The sequence below is a fragment of the Calonectris borealis genome, chromosome 3 (assembly GCF_964195595.1).
Source record: "Calonectris borealis chromosome 3, bCalBor7.hap1.2, whole genome shotgun sequence".
Classification (NCBI taxonomy): Eukaryota; Metazoa; Chordata; class Aves; order Procellariiformes; family Procellariidae; genus Calonectris; species Calonectris borealis.
In genome coordinates this window covers 103,612,413-103,628,771 of record NC_134314.1, presented here as the reverse complement: position 1 = coordinate 103,628,771, position 16,359 = coordinate 103,612,413, and the positions used below count along the sequence as shown (strand labels likewise).

Here is a 16,359-nt window from a genome sequence, read left to right as displayed (position 1 = left end):
GCATGGAGTTTATAGCTTTTGTAGGGTCTTGCCTCTGTTTCTAGAGCTTGTAATGCAAGGCTACAATTCTGACAATGCCCCTTAGATACTACTTACAAACTTTTTTAATGGCGTAAGCATTGTTACAGGCAGCAGCAGTTTGTTGAGAAAACACTGGAAATCCTAGAGGCTGAATTTTGACCACACCTGACATTAAGCAGGTATTACCCAGCTTCACAAATCAGTAGCTACGCCTAACCACTGCCAGTACTTAGCCCTTTTTTTTGTTTGTTTTTAAACTGCAACATACCTGCTGGAGTCCTTTCTACAACTTTCAGGATATTATTGTTTTGTCTTCAGAAAGATGTTGTTTAATTGAAGATATAAATATTGATTTAGAACATGGTCAGATAAGGTTAGCTCATTGTGAAGTAGAGCTGGGAAGAAATCCAGCAGGCTTCTAAGAAACCTTTCCAGTCTAAGAAGCAGCTGCACTGTTAGGCACATACGTTTTATCCATGCACAAACTGCATCACTTTCTGGAAGGGGCAATACCTGTTAGTTTTGGATACATAGTGCCTCCTCCCAGCTATAGAAACAACAACAACAACAAAAAAGTATTTTCCTTTCAAGAATAGCTTTGACTAATCATAGCCATGATAGCCTCACATCTCCCTTTTTCCTGATGAGGTTTCTGGTGTTTTCTTTCAAGAAAGACCAAGCTTCTGCCAAAGAATGAACTTTAAGGCAATAATAATTTGCTGTGATTGTTTCTTCCCAGCTGTGGGAATGTTTAAATTGCAATGCTAAATGGGGATATAGCCCGCAGTTTTCGTAGAGATACTATAAGAGGAATACAACCCTATAGTCCTGGTTGTAAAATGAAGAGCCCATCTGAAAGATCATCCCACTGTTGAACTGGATGCTAGCATTGCTTTACGTCAAAAGGCTTGTGTTTCCTGTGCTCTGCAGCACCTGCAGCCTCTTCCTGTGAAGAATCTCTTACATAGAAATAGCTGCGGTAATTCCAGTTCTGTGGAAAAGGGAGATAAAAAAAACCCAAAACTTTTTCTTACAGTAACTCTACTTTCTTTGCAGCAGGTTCCTCAAACTTACCTGGCTCACAGCTGATGTGCTGGGGATCAACACTAAACGCCTGAGCATAAGTGACAGAGCCCTTGCAGAGCATTCACAAGGGTCCCACTGTGACAACTCTGGTTTTAGAAACAAAAGGTGGGCCATAACTGAATGTAATGTCTCACTCGACCCTCTCTAAGAAGTTATTCTACCCTCTCTCCCCAGATAATCTCTCTAAAGCTGGGTGCTTTATTAAAATAATATTTGCACTTCACTTAAGGAGATGACTCTGAATTGCTCTGCTTCAGGTGTTAACTGCACTTTCTTTTCTTCACAGACCTTTCCCAAAGCAAAGGAGGAGAAATCACTGTGCTAGAGCAGTGCAACTCAACTACTGATGCTAATACTTTAATTCCATGCCCTGAGAAAATTTCTCTGTAAGGCAATACTCTTGTGTATAATACATTTATATACCCTGCATACATGCACTCTACATATGTGTGCATGCATGTTTATCAATGACACAGAATATCAATCACTTATAAAATTTTCCTACATTAAATGGCAGCTTTTAAGGAAAAAAAAGAATCATTTTTAGCCCGTCAGCTGTATCAGCAGCTGTCAAAAATGGTAATCTTGGCTCCAACCAAGTTACATGTTATACTCTTTATTAGTAACATATAATGGTAAGGAATGATGCCACCCACATATACACATACATACAATATTGCAATCAGAGAATATTCATAAGGAATTTTTAATTTTCTCTTGAAACAAAGCATGGGACACTAACAAAAACAAAATATTACAGCAAAACCTTTGCAGTCTTCATGAGAAGAACAAAGACATGAGCAGTAAATAACATGGGTCTTACATGGAAATACATTTCTCTTAGGAATATTTTTTGCTTAATTCATTCTAGTTCATGCATTAACATCACTTCTCCCTCTTCACAGACTTCAGAACGAATGGTGGTGGTGGGGAAATCACATGGGATACAATAACTTAGCTTGTAGTCTATGAATCATTAATAGCCTATAACACTTAAGAAGGTGATACATACACGTATTGAAAGGCAGCAACTGAAAAGGTCACATGTTCCCATTCACGCAGGAAAACTCATGAGTTCACAGAATGGAAAATGAAAGCAATGAATGCTTATAGCTTAACCCAATTTCACTTGGTCGTAGATGCACAAGGTAGTCCAAAGATTTCTCAAAAAGCATTTTTTCATCAGGCAACATGGGCTGGCAGCTCTAATTACACACTCCAGTGATTGTCTCTGAAACAACAGACTGTCTTGAACAAAAGAGATGACCAAGAGGATGAAGTTATTAACCTATTAACCTGAAACGATTCGTATGTATTCTTCCCACTTCTTCCCTTCTTCTTTATTCCTCAAAAACATGAGCATTCAGCAACAGAAAGAGATGCTATTAAAGACAAGCACCCATCTACAAAATAAATGCTCTGAAGGACTTATCTACCAGGCTGAAGAAGAAAGCTCCCGACTGCAGCAATTCCAGGGTATGCCTTACAGGTCTGGTATTTTCACACCCAGCCAACAGAAACAAGGGTATTCAGGCCATGTTAGGAATCCTAAATAAAAATGGGTCAGTGGTCTCTGGGTCTCTCCCACTGAAGTTAGCAAAAGTTTAACATGGTCTGGAAGAAACAAAGAAAAATTGAGATTTTTTTAAAGGCTATTCTCTGAGTCTTGTAGCTGAAAGTTAGCAATTACACACCCTGGTGGGCCCCTGGGAACTCAGGGGCAGCCCCCTTGCTTACGCTCACTGTTACATGAGTTCTCCTGCATCCTCTAGATTCTCTTGAAGCACTTAAAAGAAAAGCATATTGAAAAGCAAAAGCTGATGCATGGGAATGGGATGCCTCCCTTCACTTGGTTTCCCACTCCATCCTCCTATAGTCGACATGTAATTCCATTCATTAAACGATTACCTCTTTAAGCAGTTACAATTTTTAGCCCCCACCTCTACTCTTAGTGGAGGGCTGAGCCAGAATCTCAAGGCTAAGACAGTCAGAAACCCTATTTCCAATTCCAGACGGATGTTTGATTGGGTGGATGGTGTTTGTTTAAAAACAAATATTAAAAGCAAAAAGAGCAAAGCCCCAACTACCCCAAACTTATTTCTGCCATGAGCTAGAACCTCAGTTTCTTGACAGACAGATGATAAGACTATTGCATAAAATACTGGTTTGTTCTTTATTTGCTCTTTATTTTGCTGCTGAGCCTTTTACTTAAATACTTTATCATTGCCTGGAAATAGCTCACAGGTTTCCAACTTTCAAGCTCCTTTTAGAGGGGGACTATTAAATCCAGGATGTAATTAAGCCTTCATTATTAGGAATATTTCCTTTTCAGGGACCCAGCAGGGTTTCCAGCATGCCAAAATCTTGTTTGGATCTTTTCAGAGCATAGCCAAGATAAAAAACACAAGGAGCCAGAAGGGCTAGAATATTTTTTCAATAATCAGCTGAACATAACTAAAGAAACTGGAACCTAGTAGTGAGGAAAGGAATTAAAAAATACCTTTTAAAAAGGAAGAAAAAAGCTCAATCTTTGAATTTGAACAGTGTGTACTGGACATTTCAGAAAGCATTCCAGATACTGCCAAAGACTTTCTGTTGGACATTTGAAAACATTTCCCCAAAACTGCAAAAATATTATTTTGTTAAGATTTTGCAACAGTAGAAGTACAAAGCAACCATGGGCCACAAACACAAATATTTACTGAATCTGTACCTTGCAGAAGAACGTATATATTTTGGCACACATTATTATCATTTTTCCAAAGGGAAAAGCCACCCACAGATACCAAAAGGCAGGAACTTTTACTTGGATCATTTGGGCTGAAAACATGTACATCCCTTGCTGGGGCAGCTTATATCACAGCAAGTCATATAAATGTAAAGAACTGACATAATGAAAGCATCTCTACTTCCACTCCTATACTCTTACCTGCCATTTGAATATCTATGAGTTACTTTTCCTATACTCAGCTACCTCGCCAGAGGACTCTTCTCGTAGAGCTTGCCTCTCCAGGAGCAGCAAGGTGTGCCCATTTTCTCTCTAGCACTGGACTCGGCAAAGAGACACGGGCCCTTTTTGAAAGGCGAGTGTTCCAAGCAAGCATAGCTTATTCTGGTATGTATATTGCCGTTCAGTCTTCCCATGTCTGAAGCATTTATCATACAAAATGTTAAATCAAGATCATCAAGTTTAGGGCTAAGTTTAGAAAGCTAAGTTTACAGGGTCCTTTTTATATAAAAGGATTCTCTAAATCTACAGTGAAACAAGAAAAAGAAAAGCATTTAACGATACTTGTCATAGTAATATACTTCTTGGACTTAAAAAGTTTCCCATATCCAACTGTAACAATCTGTGGAAAACTTTGAGTAGGATTCCACCTTCTGGATGGCACTACATCTGTGGGAACTCAAAGAGACAGCGTCATTGACGGTACTGAACCTGCAGGCTCAGCTTAAAGGCTGCTAAAGCTTAAATGTTTGCAAAACGTCTGTTAACTCAGGCCTGACTTTTTCCGTAATAGTAGGGCCTCAGTATTATTGTAGTGCTATCAATTCTGTAGGTGTGTAGATAGAGCACAAAGGTAAAGGAGAATATTTTCAGAAGCACTGCAGTGAGAAATCCACATCCCAAATTCAGATAAATGTAATAACACAAGGTGAATGTTAAAGAAGTCCACTCGTTTTGTAGCTAAGAAGCATGATATAAACAGCAAATATTTCATCAAAGTGAAACATCACTATTTTCCTTTCAGTCAGCTTTTAACAAGCTGCGAAAGACACGATTTAAGTCTACGAGCACAAAAATTTCACGAGACAAATTATACAATTCATAACGCAGAGAAATAAATGCAAAAAAAGGTAGAACACATTTTCTGATACTCCACAAATATTCAGAGGAGGTTTAACAAAAAAAATGGAATTTCTTCAGCAGCACTGATTAAACTCAAGATGAGGCAAGGATCTTCTTTACAAAGTAAAGGCACCAGCTCTTTGTAAACACATACTCCTCTCACTTTAACTGAGAAAGCACTCAAAATATTCCGTGGAGGCAACCTGTGTGGTAGCGTTCCATTGCCTATAAATACTTCACAGTAGAGATATCAAAGGCCTTTCTCCTCCTTTTCACTGTATTTAATAAGAAATGTTTTTTCTTCAATTTATCTAGTGGGAAACTCTTTAAATCTCCCTGGAAATGTTACAATGAATCTATAAGACAGTGTTTTCTTTTATCTGCCTTCTGATATCTATCAAGAAGTTTCAAGGCAGAAGAAATGTCAGATGCCAGTATGAAACACACACGTTTGCAGTCATCTCTTGTTTTCAGTATTGTGCTACTACCCAGAACGAACCGTTGGCTTATATTAAAAATATGGATACATTTAAAAAAAAGGAACTTGTGAACATCCTCCAGCTGTTCAGCTACTTACTCTCTGACTTTTCAAATGCACTAGCAAAGACCGAACAAGAAATTAACTACCTCTCAATTCTTTGGGGAAAAGAAGATCAGATACTTCTGATCACGAGGACTGTACTTCAGGATTCCAGATTTTTTCAAGTATGCATCCTGAATGTACATGTCTCCCTAGTGTGGAGAGTATTCACACACTTCTTACTAATGAAACTGCAAAACTTGAAAACTGTTAAAATAAATGTTCCATATAAAGTTGAATTGTTTGCATCTTGGGCAAAATGAACTGAGCATCTTCATAGTTTCCACCACACAATTGTCACCAATATCACCAAACACATTTTACTACTCATATACACAAACCCAGTGATTACACTAATTAATATTGTTCAGTATCCAACCAAACTTGTGCGTTTCTAGGTCACCTTCTTTCAGTTTTATAAAGCCGACTGAATTTTTAATGTAGTACTTTCAGGTTCTACAGGACTGTCAACTGGTACCTGGAGAGGGGGAAAAAAAAGCAGAAATTAAGCTGCTACACAGCAGGAACTATTCCTAACCTCAGTATTCTTGGGTAATTATTAGGTTAGACTCCAATAGTATATGTAGTTGATTAGCCAAATTAGAACTTTTTAAAAAGCCCTACTTTCCTTTCTCTCTGAAATTAAAAAAAAAACAACAAAAAACAGAGAATTGAGTTTTAAAGTATATATTTACTGCATATAGATATTTATCACATGGAGATTAACTCTTGGGTTTTTTTCTCCATCACGTTTAAATACAGTAGAATTTTGATGATCAATGTTTGGAATCAGAGTGCTATTGTACCTTATTAACACAGGCAGCTCTCAATTATTTATGGTAATATCAGGGCGAGGACTCTAGGCTTTTGTTATATCCTGGCTAATATAAATGAAATTGTGTGACAATCTAGGCTAATTAACAAGGCGATAACAGAAAACAGACAAGTTATGGACCACTGCCTATAGCCCGCACGTATACCCGCGAGATAGCCCTGAACCAGGCTGGTAAACCCAGAGGATGCCATACTGTGCACACACAGCTGCGCAGGTTTCAGGTTCAAGTTAGCTCATATAGCACCCGCTTGGAAATTTCTGAACCTTATGCAGACACTAACAGTGTGCGCCTGATCGCAGATGATCAAAAGCTGCTGCATATGCAAGACACGTACACATAAAAAGAAGCGTGACAGAGACACTTGCAATATCTGACTCCAAAAAGCTGTTTCATTATTTTGATCCAAATGATCAAATGCAGTACAGAAACTGCAGCATGACTTCTGTTCATCAGACACTGACTTCACTTAAAGGAACTGGAGGTATTTTAAATAACATATGTAGTCTATAGTACAGCCTCCTAACCCAACAAATGAAAAGGCTTCAAAATTTACAATGCTACCTGCAAACATGAAAAAGCAAGATTCAAGCAATAAAATCAGAGATTAATATTAGCCACTTAAAATTCAGGAAAATCTGAGAGCAGAAGGTCTTTAGTTTTCTTCATGGGAGCTAAGGGGAGAAACAGGTATCTGAGGGCAGCATCCCATGTAGCTCTGTTGTTCCAAAGCAGCATGGAAACAGTCATAAGTTTTTGTCAATTACTCTTTTCCTGTTAATATTATTATGCCAATGGAAGCCAAGCATTCAAGTACAGTAATACAATTATGGTAAAAGAGTCATCACTTACAGCTTTAACATCCAAATTCATAATCCCTGAATTCACGTTATGTCTTCGCAAATCTGATTTTATTAAGGCTGAAACAAAAAAATAAAGAGAAAGCTGGTTCACAACTTTGCAATGACATGCATTTCAAGGGAAATGTTTGTACAGTGCAAGCACATGGAAGCTGCTTTCAGCACATATTCAAAATACCTGTATTCACTCTTTTGCGATTTGAATTTACTGACAATTTGAACTTGCTCCTCACAAAGCACACGCAGAAAATGACAATAAAAGCTTTTAAACCAGGAGTACTTAAAGCAAAGCTTGATGGTTTTAGCAGTTTCAGCACATTTGTAAGTACCAGCATGTGGTACAGTTCAGGAATACGTAAGCAGTTTCTTGCATTTGGAAAACTGCAAACTGTCTCCATTTATGTATTTGTTTATATTTACTATCTCCTACTCTGGAGATAGACATCTGCCTCAAATTCAAGACGTGACTCAAGAAATGGGTGAAGATGGCTGTCCATATATTAGCAACATCATCCTTAAAACAAAGGGTGTGCACACAGCAAGTATTGAAAGTGAAAAACAAAGCAAAAAAAAAAAAAACAACAAACCTTGCACTTGTAACTTCTGTCAATCCAGACAGGAAGCCACATATTTAAATCCTAGATGTCTGAGACATCTAAAAACTACCCAGAAATTCACTACCTCAAAAAAACCTCCACATTTTTACATTAAAGAGAAATCATTACATTTCTGATTAATTACCTGTTAAGATAATGCCCACAAAAATCCAAGCACAAAGAAAGAGGTTTCCTGCACAAGGATTGTAGTCTGTTGTGAGTTTTCCTTGAACAAGTGTAAATACAATTCCAAATATCTGTAAACAAACAAGTCACTTCATCAGGATCACATAGAGAAGAGTCATCACTTTACCTTGCAAAGTTTCAGGTCACATCTTATAGAAACCAAATCCAAAAAATTAAGACTACAGCAACACAGCAGAGACTTAGCAGCCAAGTCTAAGAAAGCCTTCTTAGATTCAAGCAGAGTGGCCTTCCTGAACATTACTTCACTTGAAGAAATAAAATGATATAACCTGTGCTGATGCATTAAGGAGACCTGAGGAAGTGCCTTCAGACTCTGGGTATGTAATTTCCACAGCAAATTCAAACCCAAGTGGGAGATAGCCAGTCATGAAGAATCTGTTGGAGAGTAAGAGAATGACAGGTGTGGCCTTCATCTGTTACTACAGCTAAGAAACATGATCCAATACTTGCTTTGCCTGCTTCATTCCCCTGACCTCATCCAACAATTTTAGCCATACATCTCTCTTTTTAGGACAAAGACGTTTTAATGTATTTGTCCTGTTTCCCATAACCACCTGCACTCCATACATATGAAACAACCTTCTCTGACTGGTCCACAAGCCACTCCATAATTGAAGCCAATTACTTTCAAAGGAAAAGTATTTTCAAAATTTGAACGAACATCATCATTTGTTCAGCCCAAACATCCATGCTGGAGGACAAAAAGAGACCATCAGTAGGGAGTGAGGCTGGACACTGGAATGTCTGCTAGAAGCTGCTGTGGAAGAAACTGAGGGGACCGACAGGTGAAAGGAAGAGCAGGGGCTTAATGCGGTTGTGGTTGGTTGATTGGTTTTTAAATTGAAACTTGCAAGACATTTCTGGCTCTACCTGGACTGCTATATCTGGATACAGCACTATTCCCTCAGCACCTTTTGGGGCTTTTAGATCATGTATCTGTGAGAAGTGCTCACGCTCTTCTGAGCGAACAAAGTATGCAGCACATTGCTTAGGCTATAAAATATAGATTAATCAAAATGCACAGAAGCCAGTCTTCCTAGATTTTCTCAATTAAATTCTAATCACTTATCCACTGGTCAACAGAAAGATTCAAATTTACTGACTTTACTGCAGACAGCTTTTTGAACTGGAACCAAATAAATTGACCACATACAGACTTCTGTAAGGTCCATAAAAATGTTAAATGAAATTCACTGAAAAGTGAGTTACTTTAGACTTATTCTGATGTAACAGAAGGTGAAACCCTAGTAAACCCTATCTATACTGTGAGCTATAGGCATAGGTTGAGAGCATGGCGACAGAATATACAGTAGAATCATTTAGTTAAAACAGTTAAATATTGTTTCTGAACAGAACTGCAGTAAGTCTTCTAGTCCTCCTTAATTGCTCACCCAAGTACTCCTCCAGTCACGAACACTACTATAAGGTAGCCGAGGTCCAGTGTGAAAGTAAATACCAGCAACCCAATGAAAGAGAGGATGTAAACAATCAAAGTAGTTTGCCTGCAACCCAACCGAAAAAAGAAGAATTAACATCGTTAACATAAGGTCATAGCACATTGCTGGAGCATGGAAGAGTAACATAAACATTACTTACTCTCTAACAACTGACATTCTACAGCTATAAAATTTGCTTCATGTAATTCTGACTCAAACATATCATGCAATGAGAATGTATCCCTTCCTGAACTCTTCATTGCCTTTGTTATATGGCTGCTTCACTCAAGGCTAGAGACTTACATAGACTCTCAAAGAATGGACAATCACAGCAGATACTATTACCTTAAGACTATTTTAGTTCTCCGCTATGTTGAACCTCTCGGCCATTCTGCAGCGCAGCCCATTATACAATACATCAATATGCGAGCAGCCAAATCGAACACTATTAGCAATAAAAGTCAGCCTAAGAGAAAAGTCAAACAAATCTCATTACAATGTTCTATTTATTTTAAATCTGAAATAAGGGATGTCATCCAAAATATTAAAGCACATATCACTCATTTATAAGCCAAAACACAGGCAGAAACAAAGCCAATCTACAGCATTAACATCCATTAGGTTTCTAGAGCTCTTGCATGTAATGTACTAAGAGTCACAGGGGAGAACTACTCCACCGCAAGCAGCGCTCCGGGGCACTGCTCACTCCTGGGGGGCACCACACCACGGGTGATGGACCCGGGAGCTCCTACCCCAGAACGGAGTTCTGCTCCATGGTCATCCCCCGAATTAAAGCAAATGTTATGCTTACTAATAGGACCAGGAGTAGTATAAAAAAAAAAAAAAAAGAAGAATCCATCAACTGTCCATTTTACAGAAGAATGCAGAGTAGGTTTTGAGCCTTTATGCTTTCCTAGGAGGAGGAGTCCACTGGGCCACCTGGCCACTGTATGTAGGACATACAGTGCTTTCCTTGTTAGCCTTACACTCCTGAAGAGACAGGAGTAGATGGAAAACCCCTTCACATCTCTGCGTTCTCCTCTCTCATTTCTTTTGGCCAAGAACCAATACGAGTCTCAAGCTTTTCTGTAGCCTCAGAAACTAGTCTCCATCAGTGCCGTTAAAAGATCATAGATGAACTGCGTTTTATCATCCGTTCACTTCAGCCCTTGCGTTGCAGTATTTTTCTAATGCAATTGCACCGTTCTCCTACCCCTAACCCCATACATGCCTACCCACACTTACTTGTATGTTTTAGTGTAATCCAGCCACAAACCACAAATAATCGAACCCACCATTCCTGCCACCACCAGTGTCAAGCCAATTCTCCCAGCGTTCACTTCTTCTCCCTTTCAACAAATATTTATATGGTGCTCATTAATAACTTGCTTCCACTCAGAGTCAAGTTCAGACCTCTTGGCAGTCATAAGCGCAAAGAAACATTCCTATGACTCCCATAGCTGTATGGTGCAAGAAAATGTAGGGGAGTATAAAGGAAACCAAACGCCTGAGCACACATAGCACCTACATAATAATAAACATCACCTCTGCAAATGTACAGAAAAAAAAAATACAAAGAAGATCCAAGAAACTTACCTCATAATGAGTTACTATCATCTGGTTTAATAACGTGGAGACAGAATAAAATGCCCCAGTCATAATACCTGCAGTACCAAAAGAAAAGCTTCAGTCATTCCAGGTGTAGCCACGCAGATCTGCTACCCTGAAGAGTTAATCTTCTGATATTTAAGACTCACATCAGAGGCAAAACCTTTTATCTGCCACGTAAAATCTCTTCACCAGACCTACAAATGGTATTTTGAATCCTGCCAGATTTTCCAGCACTGGCTGCTGAGCAAGTAAAAGTTTGACGCTCCCTCTGCCATAAAAAACCACCACCACAACTAAAACTCCATGTGCTTTCGGCATACATTTGAACTGTTCTGCCAGACTACAGCCAGGCAGCACCACTTACCGTAACTGATCAGCAAAAGTACAAATGGAGTATTTTTGAACAAGTTAATAATCGACTGCTTGTAGGAGTAATCCTCGGGAGGCATAGTTTGCAGGACTGCTTGAGAGTGACTAGGAGGGTATTTGGGCTTTTCTTCAAACACTGGGGAAAAGAAGAAGGAACAGTTTCGATTTGTCTTTACCAGACTAATGCTTTTTCTTTTTGAAGTGCTTCAGTTTGATGAATTTCAGAAGATTAACTTACGGTTTTTAACACTTCCATGAAAAAAAAATAGTCTAGATTTTCTCATGGAAGAATCAAGTCACAGCTGCAAAGGATGTGCTAATTATTTGCTCACATCTGATTGCTACCAACATATGGTCAGACAGACTTCGTCTGCAATGTGCCTAGACCTTTCTATCTGAATTTCAAGATTAACAGAGAAAATTCACATTATATCATAATGTCCTTGCAGCAAAAAGCCTACGTGAACTAAATATTCCAAGAGAGGTCACCCCATGTGAAGCAGAACATACAGTAAACTGGTTGTTGCTTAACCCTGGTGCAACAGGTAAGTGAGCACAAGCAAACTGGAGAAAATGTAACCTCAACTACTTTGAGCAAAGTCAGATGCTTTAAGTGAAATGTTGTAAACTCTCCCTATGGTCACCATTTAAATTACAAGAACAGAACACTTACCGACTCCTGTTAAGAAGAACAAAAGTGTGGACACTATCGCTGTTCCATAGAACATGATGCTGATGTTATGTGCCATTAGATCGATATCGTTAGGTGTATTTGGAACCAAAACAGGTGGCAACAAAAAGCCAATTGCAGTGCCAAGCTGTAAAGCAAGAAAAGAAAACAAAAAATAATTGCCCTGTGAACATAAAAATTAAGAGAAGTGAAAAGCCTTACCAGGTAGAATTCAGAATTTATATCATAATAAGTATTAACAAAACTACGAAGGAAAAGTGTGCCTTTAGTATCATACTTCTGAGCCATTTGCTCTCAATGACATTTCACAATTGGGTCTTCCATAACTCAGGTTTTAACCTTTTCATTTCTAAATGAAACTACAATACTACACCTAGTATATAGCACATTTAACAACTAAGCATTAAGGAAGTTTTTTTTGCAGAAGAATCTTTCACAGGAAAACACTATGCATACACATAAATTTGTTTCGGTCATCCTGCAACTGAAGGCTTAGAGATGACAGAAGACTCCAGCCACTCTTGTAGAAACGCTCTTCTCTTTCTCGATCAAAACGCTCCACTTGATGTCACGATCCTGCCACTACAGTAATAAAGACTGTCATACAAGGTTTATTGAAGAACTGATAGAGCAGAGAAGAGCAAAATAAAAGGAGCATCCTTATTAAGAAACACAAAACCAAAACCTACATGTGCAATTATTGCTAAGGAAATAAAGAAAAATCACTAAATAAAGTAGTACTGGGGTTGCATCTGGAGTCAATTCCAACATAGCAACTGATTTTGTATTAAAAAGAGACAAAAAACACGGGCTGAAATTTTGGGTATATATATAAAGCATTTTAAAACATGAAGGAACGACAGGCTTGGCCTACTCTCCAATTTATCTCTGCCGTTCTTCCAAAACTAAACTGCATTTTAAAGTGTTAGAACAAGGATTTTTTTTTTAAACTAAAAAAAACCCTGGATCTATTTCAGGTTAAAAAAAAAAAAAAAAAGAGCACCAAAGACTGTTAGAGTAGCAAGTCCAACACTCAGAAAGTACTCAAATTAAAGGTGTGCCAATGTGCCTACAAAGCGCCCTTTGTGCATATGCCCGATGAGGGTTTTGCTGCCTTTTTTTTCCCCACAGACCATTAGATTTACACAGTTTCCACTGCTCACCTGAAGAATTTCTCTCTCTTTATCCTCACCTTTCAGCATACACGCATGTATACTTGTACAAACATTACCCTTCAGTAACCCTACAAACATGAACTGAGTACACAATTACTCTTTTTCTTAAGGTATGTTTTTTCCTCCCCCCAATGTGAGCCAATACAGTACCCACAAAATTCCAAGAAAGTCAAGTGATACCATTTTTCACCTTCTACATCTAGAGAGGTTAAACCCAGAAGGCTCGAGAGTTCCAATGAGTCTGGCGTGCCCAGTTTAAGATGCTAAATACTTATGCAGATCTGGCACTCCTAACTACCCTTGACAGGTACATCGCTGCATTCCCAGAGACTTGTGTTGCAACTGCAAATGATGAGCATCTCAAGAGATAACGGGTGCGATGTGATTTTTGATAACTACTCTGTCCCTCCCCTGCCTGTGGTCCCAGCCCTGTTTGCTGTAGCTCTAAAGTTATGCAAACTTAGCTGATAAGAAATAAGATGACCAACAGCCCAGTTGGTTACAGCAACCCGATGCTGTTACATAGTTCACCTTGTGCAACTAAACAAGTACAGTGAGACTGTATCGTAATGTGTATGCAGAAGTGAACTGCATTGGGAGATACAGACAACATTACTTCTAACTTCCAAGTGCCTAATTTGTTATTTCAATCTACTCTTTCAATCTAGCTTTTGACAGTTTTTTTTTAAGAAAGCAAAAACTGACAACAGAGAAATTCTATTATTTGACACCATATCAGTCTTCATGGGTCACAAGCAGAACTGGGATCTTAAGACCGAGGTAGCGCACAGCTCTGAGCTAGCAGGGTGCAGCATAGCTGCAGAATAAGCCATTATCCTTTGCGCAGGACTGCCAGAGGGAGATGAAACACACTTTGTCAGTGCGTTTCACAGGTGTCTCCCTGGCAGAGGGCCATCAAGCACGTCGGCACACTAAGATCAGTTCTAGCTTCCGGAGGGGAATACGCTCCAGAAATAACTAAGGTTTATTTTGTTCACACCTCTGCTCTCATTTTCCTTGTCCATCTTTCTCGTGGTTCCTATCCGCACAATCCCTGCACTCCTGCTCCTGTCCTGCACCGCTTCAACCCCCACATCTCAGCATCCAAGCGAAGCATCAGTTTCAGACTCCCAGGTGGATCCTTGGCACTCTACTGCAGAACTGAAACCCCAGTAACTCCTTGCTACTGGGAGGACTGGTGCAGGTCAGGAAGAGTGGAAATTTAGCTGCCAAAGAAACCTTTAACCTGATTCCAGGACGCAGATGCAAAATTTTTGCTCAACTGCTAAAAAAACCAACCAACAACACCCAAAGTCTTCAGTCCAAAAGGGACAGTTGACTTGTCCACTGGAAGACTTCAAGGCAAAAAAAACTGGTTTGGAAAACCACTGGGAAAACTGTAAACAGACAGCTATGAGCTAATGAGCAGCCCCAACTGTAAATATGTAACACTAATATTACTGCTGTAATAATCCAAAGTGCACAAACATAAAATCATTAGACTCACATGAGGAAAAACAAATCTCCCGTTACCTTAATTAAACTGTACCTATGACCTCAGCCTGCACCAGTGATGTTGATGGGAATCTTAACATTTTGTTGCCACAGAAAAGCATGGACAGTGGCAAGGGGCGAGAACAAGGCTATGGGAGGGAAAAAAAAAAAACCATCAGCATCGTATTTTCACCTGTGCTTTCCGGTATGCCTGTTCCAGCTCTATGAAACCGGCCAGGACCAGGGAGCTCAAGGAAATCTGTGACTCAGTTATAAGCTCCCCACACCAACGTGAACTATCACAGCATTACAGAAAACTTCATGAGTCACCAGGGCATTGACTACTGGCACTTAGTGATTCGAGGCCATATTTTAGAAAGCAGGAACTAATATATGTTGGCACTGGGGCTCTCCATGAAAGTTCAGGTACTTCACCTGCCCCCAGCTGGGGCTGGATTCAGTCAGATGAAGGATGCCAAATGCAAGAGACAAGATGCCAAACGCAAGAGGAAGAGAAAGCGGAGCAGGGCAGCTTCTTTAAAGGGTCTCGGCTGATGTTCTCCAGGCAGCTGACAGAAGCGTGCAGGCTGCTACACATGCCACACAGCCAGGGCCTGCAAAGCAAGGCTGGCCAGGGAGGGTGGGACATAACATCACCTCTGCGCTTGCCCCCGCTCTGTCACTTTTCCTCTCTCCAATGCTGCCCCGTAACCATTTCTCAGAGAATGGTTTTTCCCACTTAAAGAACTTATTTTTAAATCAATGCCATGCCAAACTCTAAGGAAGCTCACTTCTCCAAAGCCTCCCTTGCCCCCCGCCGCCCCTACCTGGTTGCCCAGCACGGCCACGGCGCAGGCGGTGGAGACCTCGGTGGGGCCGAACCAGACGGAGGCGATGCGCGAGGGCAGCCCCAGGATGAAGACCTGGGCGACGGCGCAGACGGCCTGGGCCGCCAAGGTGAGGGGGTACCGGTCGGGGGCCAGGCTGGCACACTTGAGCCAGGCGCCCAGGCCGTTGAGGCCGGCGCCCAGGAGGGCGGTGAGGCGCAGGCCACGGGCGTCCAGCAGCCAGGTGGCGGGCAGGATCAGCGGCACGTAGGCCACCATGTAGACCATGGAGAGCCAGTCTATCTGAGTGAAGGAGACGCCGTAGAAGCCGGCGAAGACGTTGCTGAGGATGCTGTACTGGATCCACTGGAAAGCGTTCACCAGCGAGTAGCAGCTGAAGACGGCCAGCACCGCCAGCCGCCGCCGCGACAGGCGCGTCTCCACCCGGCCGCCGCCCGCCGCCGCCAGCATGGCCTCGGCCTCCTCCTCCGCCACCGCCGCCGCCGCCGCCCGCTCCCCGCCGCCCGCCGGGGCCGCCCGCCCGCCGTCCTCCGCTTCCTTGCCGGGGAGGAAGCCGTTGCAGCGCTGCAGGGGGGGCACGGCGGCGGCCGCCGGCATCTCCCCGTTCTCCCCCTCCGCCTCCTCCTCGCCACCGTCCTCCACCATCTCAGCCGTCTCCCCACCCAGCTTCCCCGGTGGTGGCGGCGGCGGCGGCGGGCGCAG

General features: G+C 41.1%; 1 protein-coding gene across 1 annotated transcript; it reads right to left on the bottom strand.

Annotated features, from left to right (window-relative positions):
* Nucleotides 1-1,707: 1,707 nt before the first annotated feature.
* FLVCR1 (FLVCR choline and heme transporter 1) lies at nt 1,708-16,302 on the bottom strand. The gene is made up of 10 exons (XM_075147046.1): nt 15,637-16,302; nt 12,123-12,267; nt 11,445-11,585; nt 11,066-11,133; nt 10,715-10,818; nt 9,425-9,535; nt 8,303-8,408; nt 7,972-8,083; nt 7,223-7,290; nt 1,708-6,015 (listed from the first exon to the last, which is right to left on the bottom strand). Exons 1-10 carry the CDS (start codon nt 16,300-16,302, stop codon nt 5,953-5,955), a joined length of 1,584 nt encoding a protein of 527 aa, XP_075003147.1. The 3' UTR covers nt 1,708-5,952.
* Nucleotides 16,303-16,359: the final 57 nt, after the last annotated feature.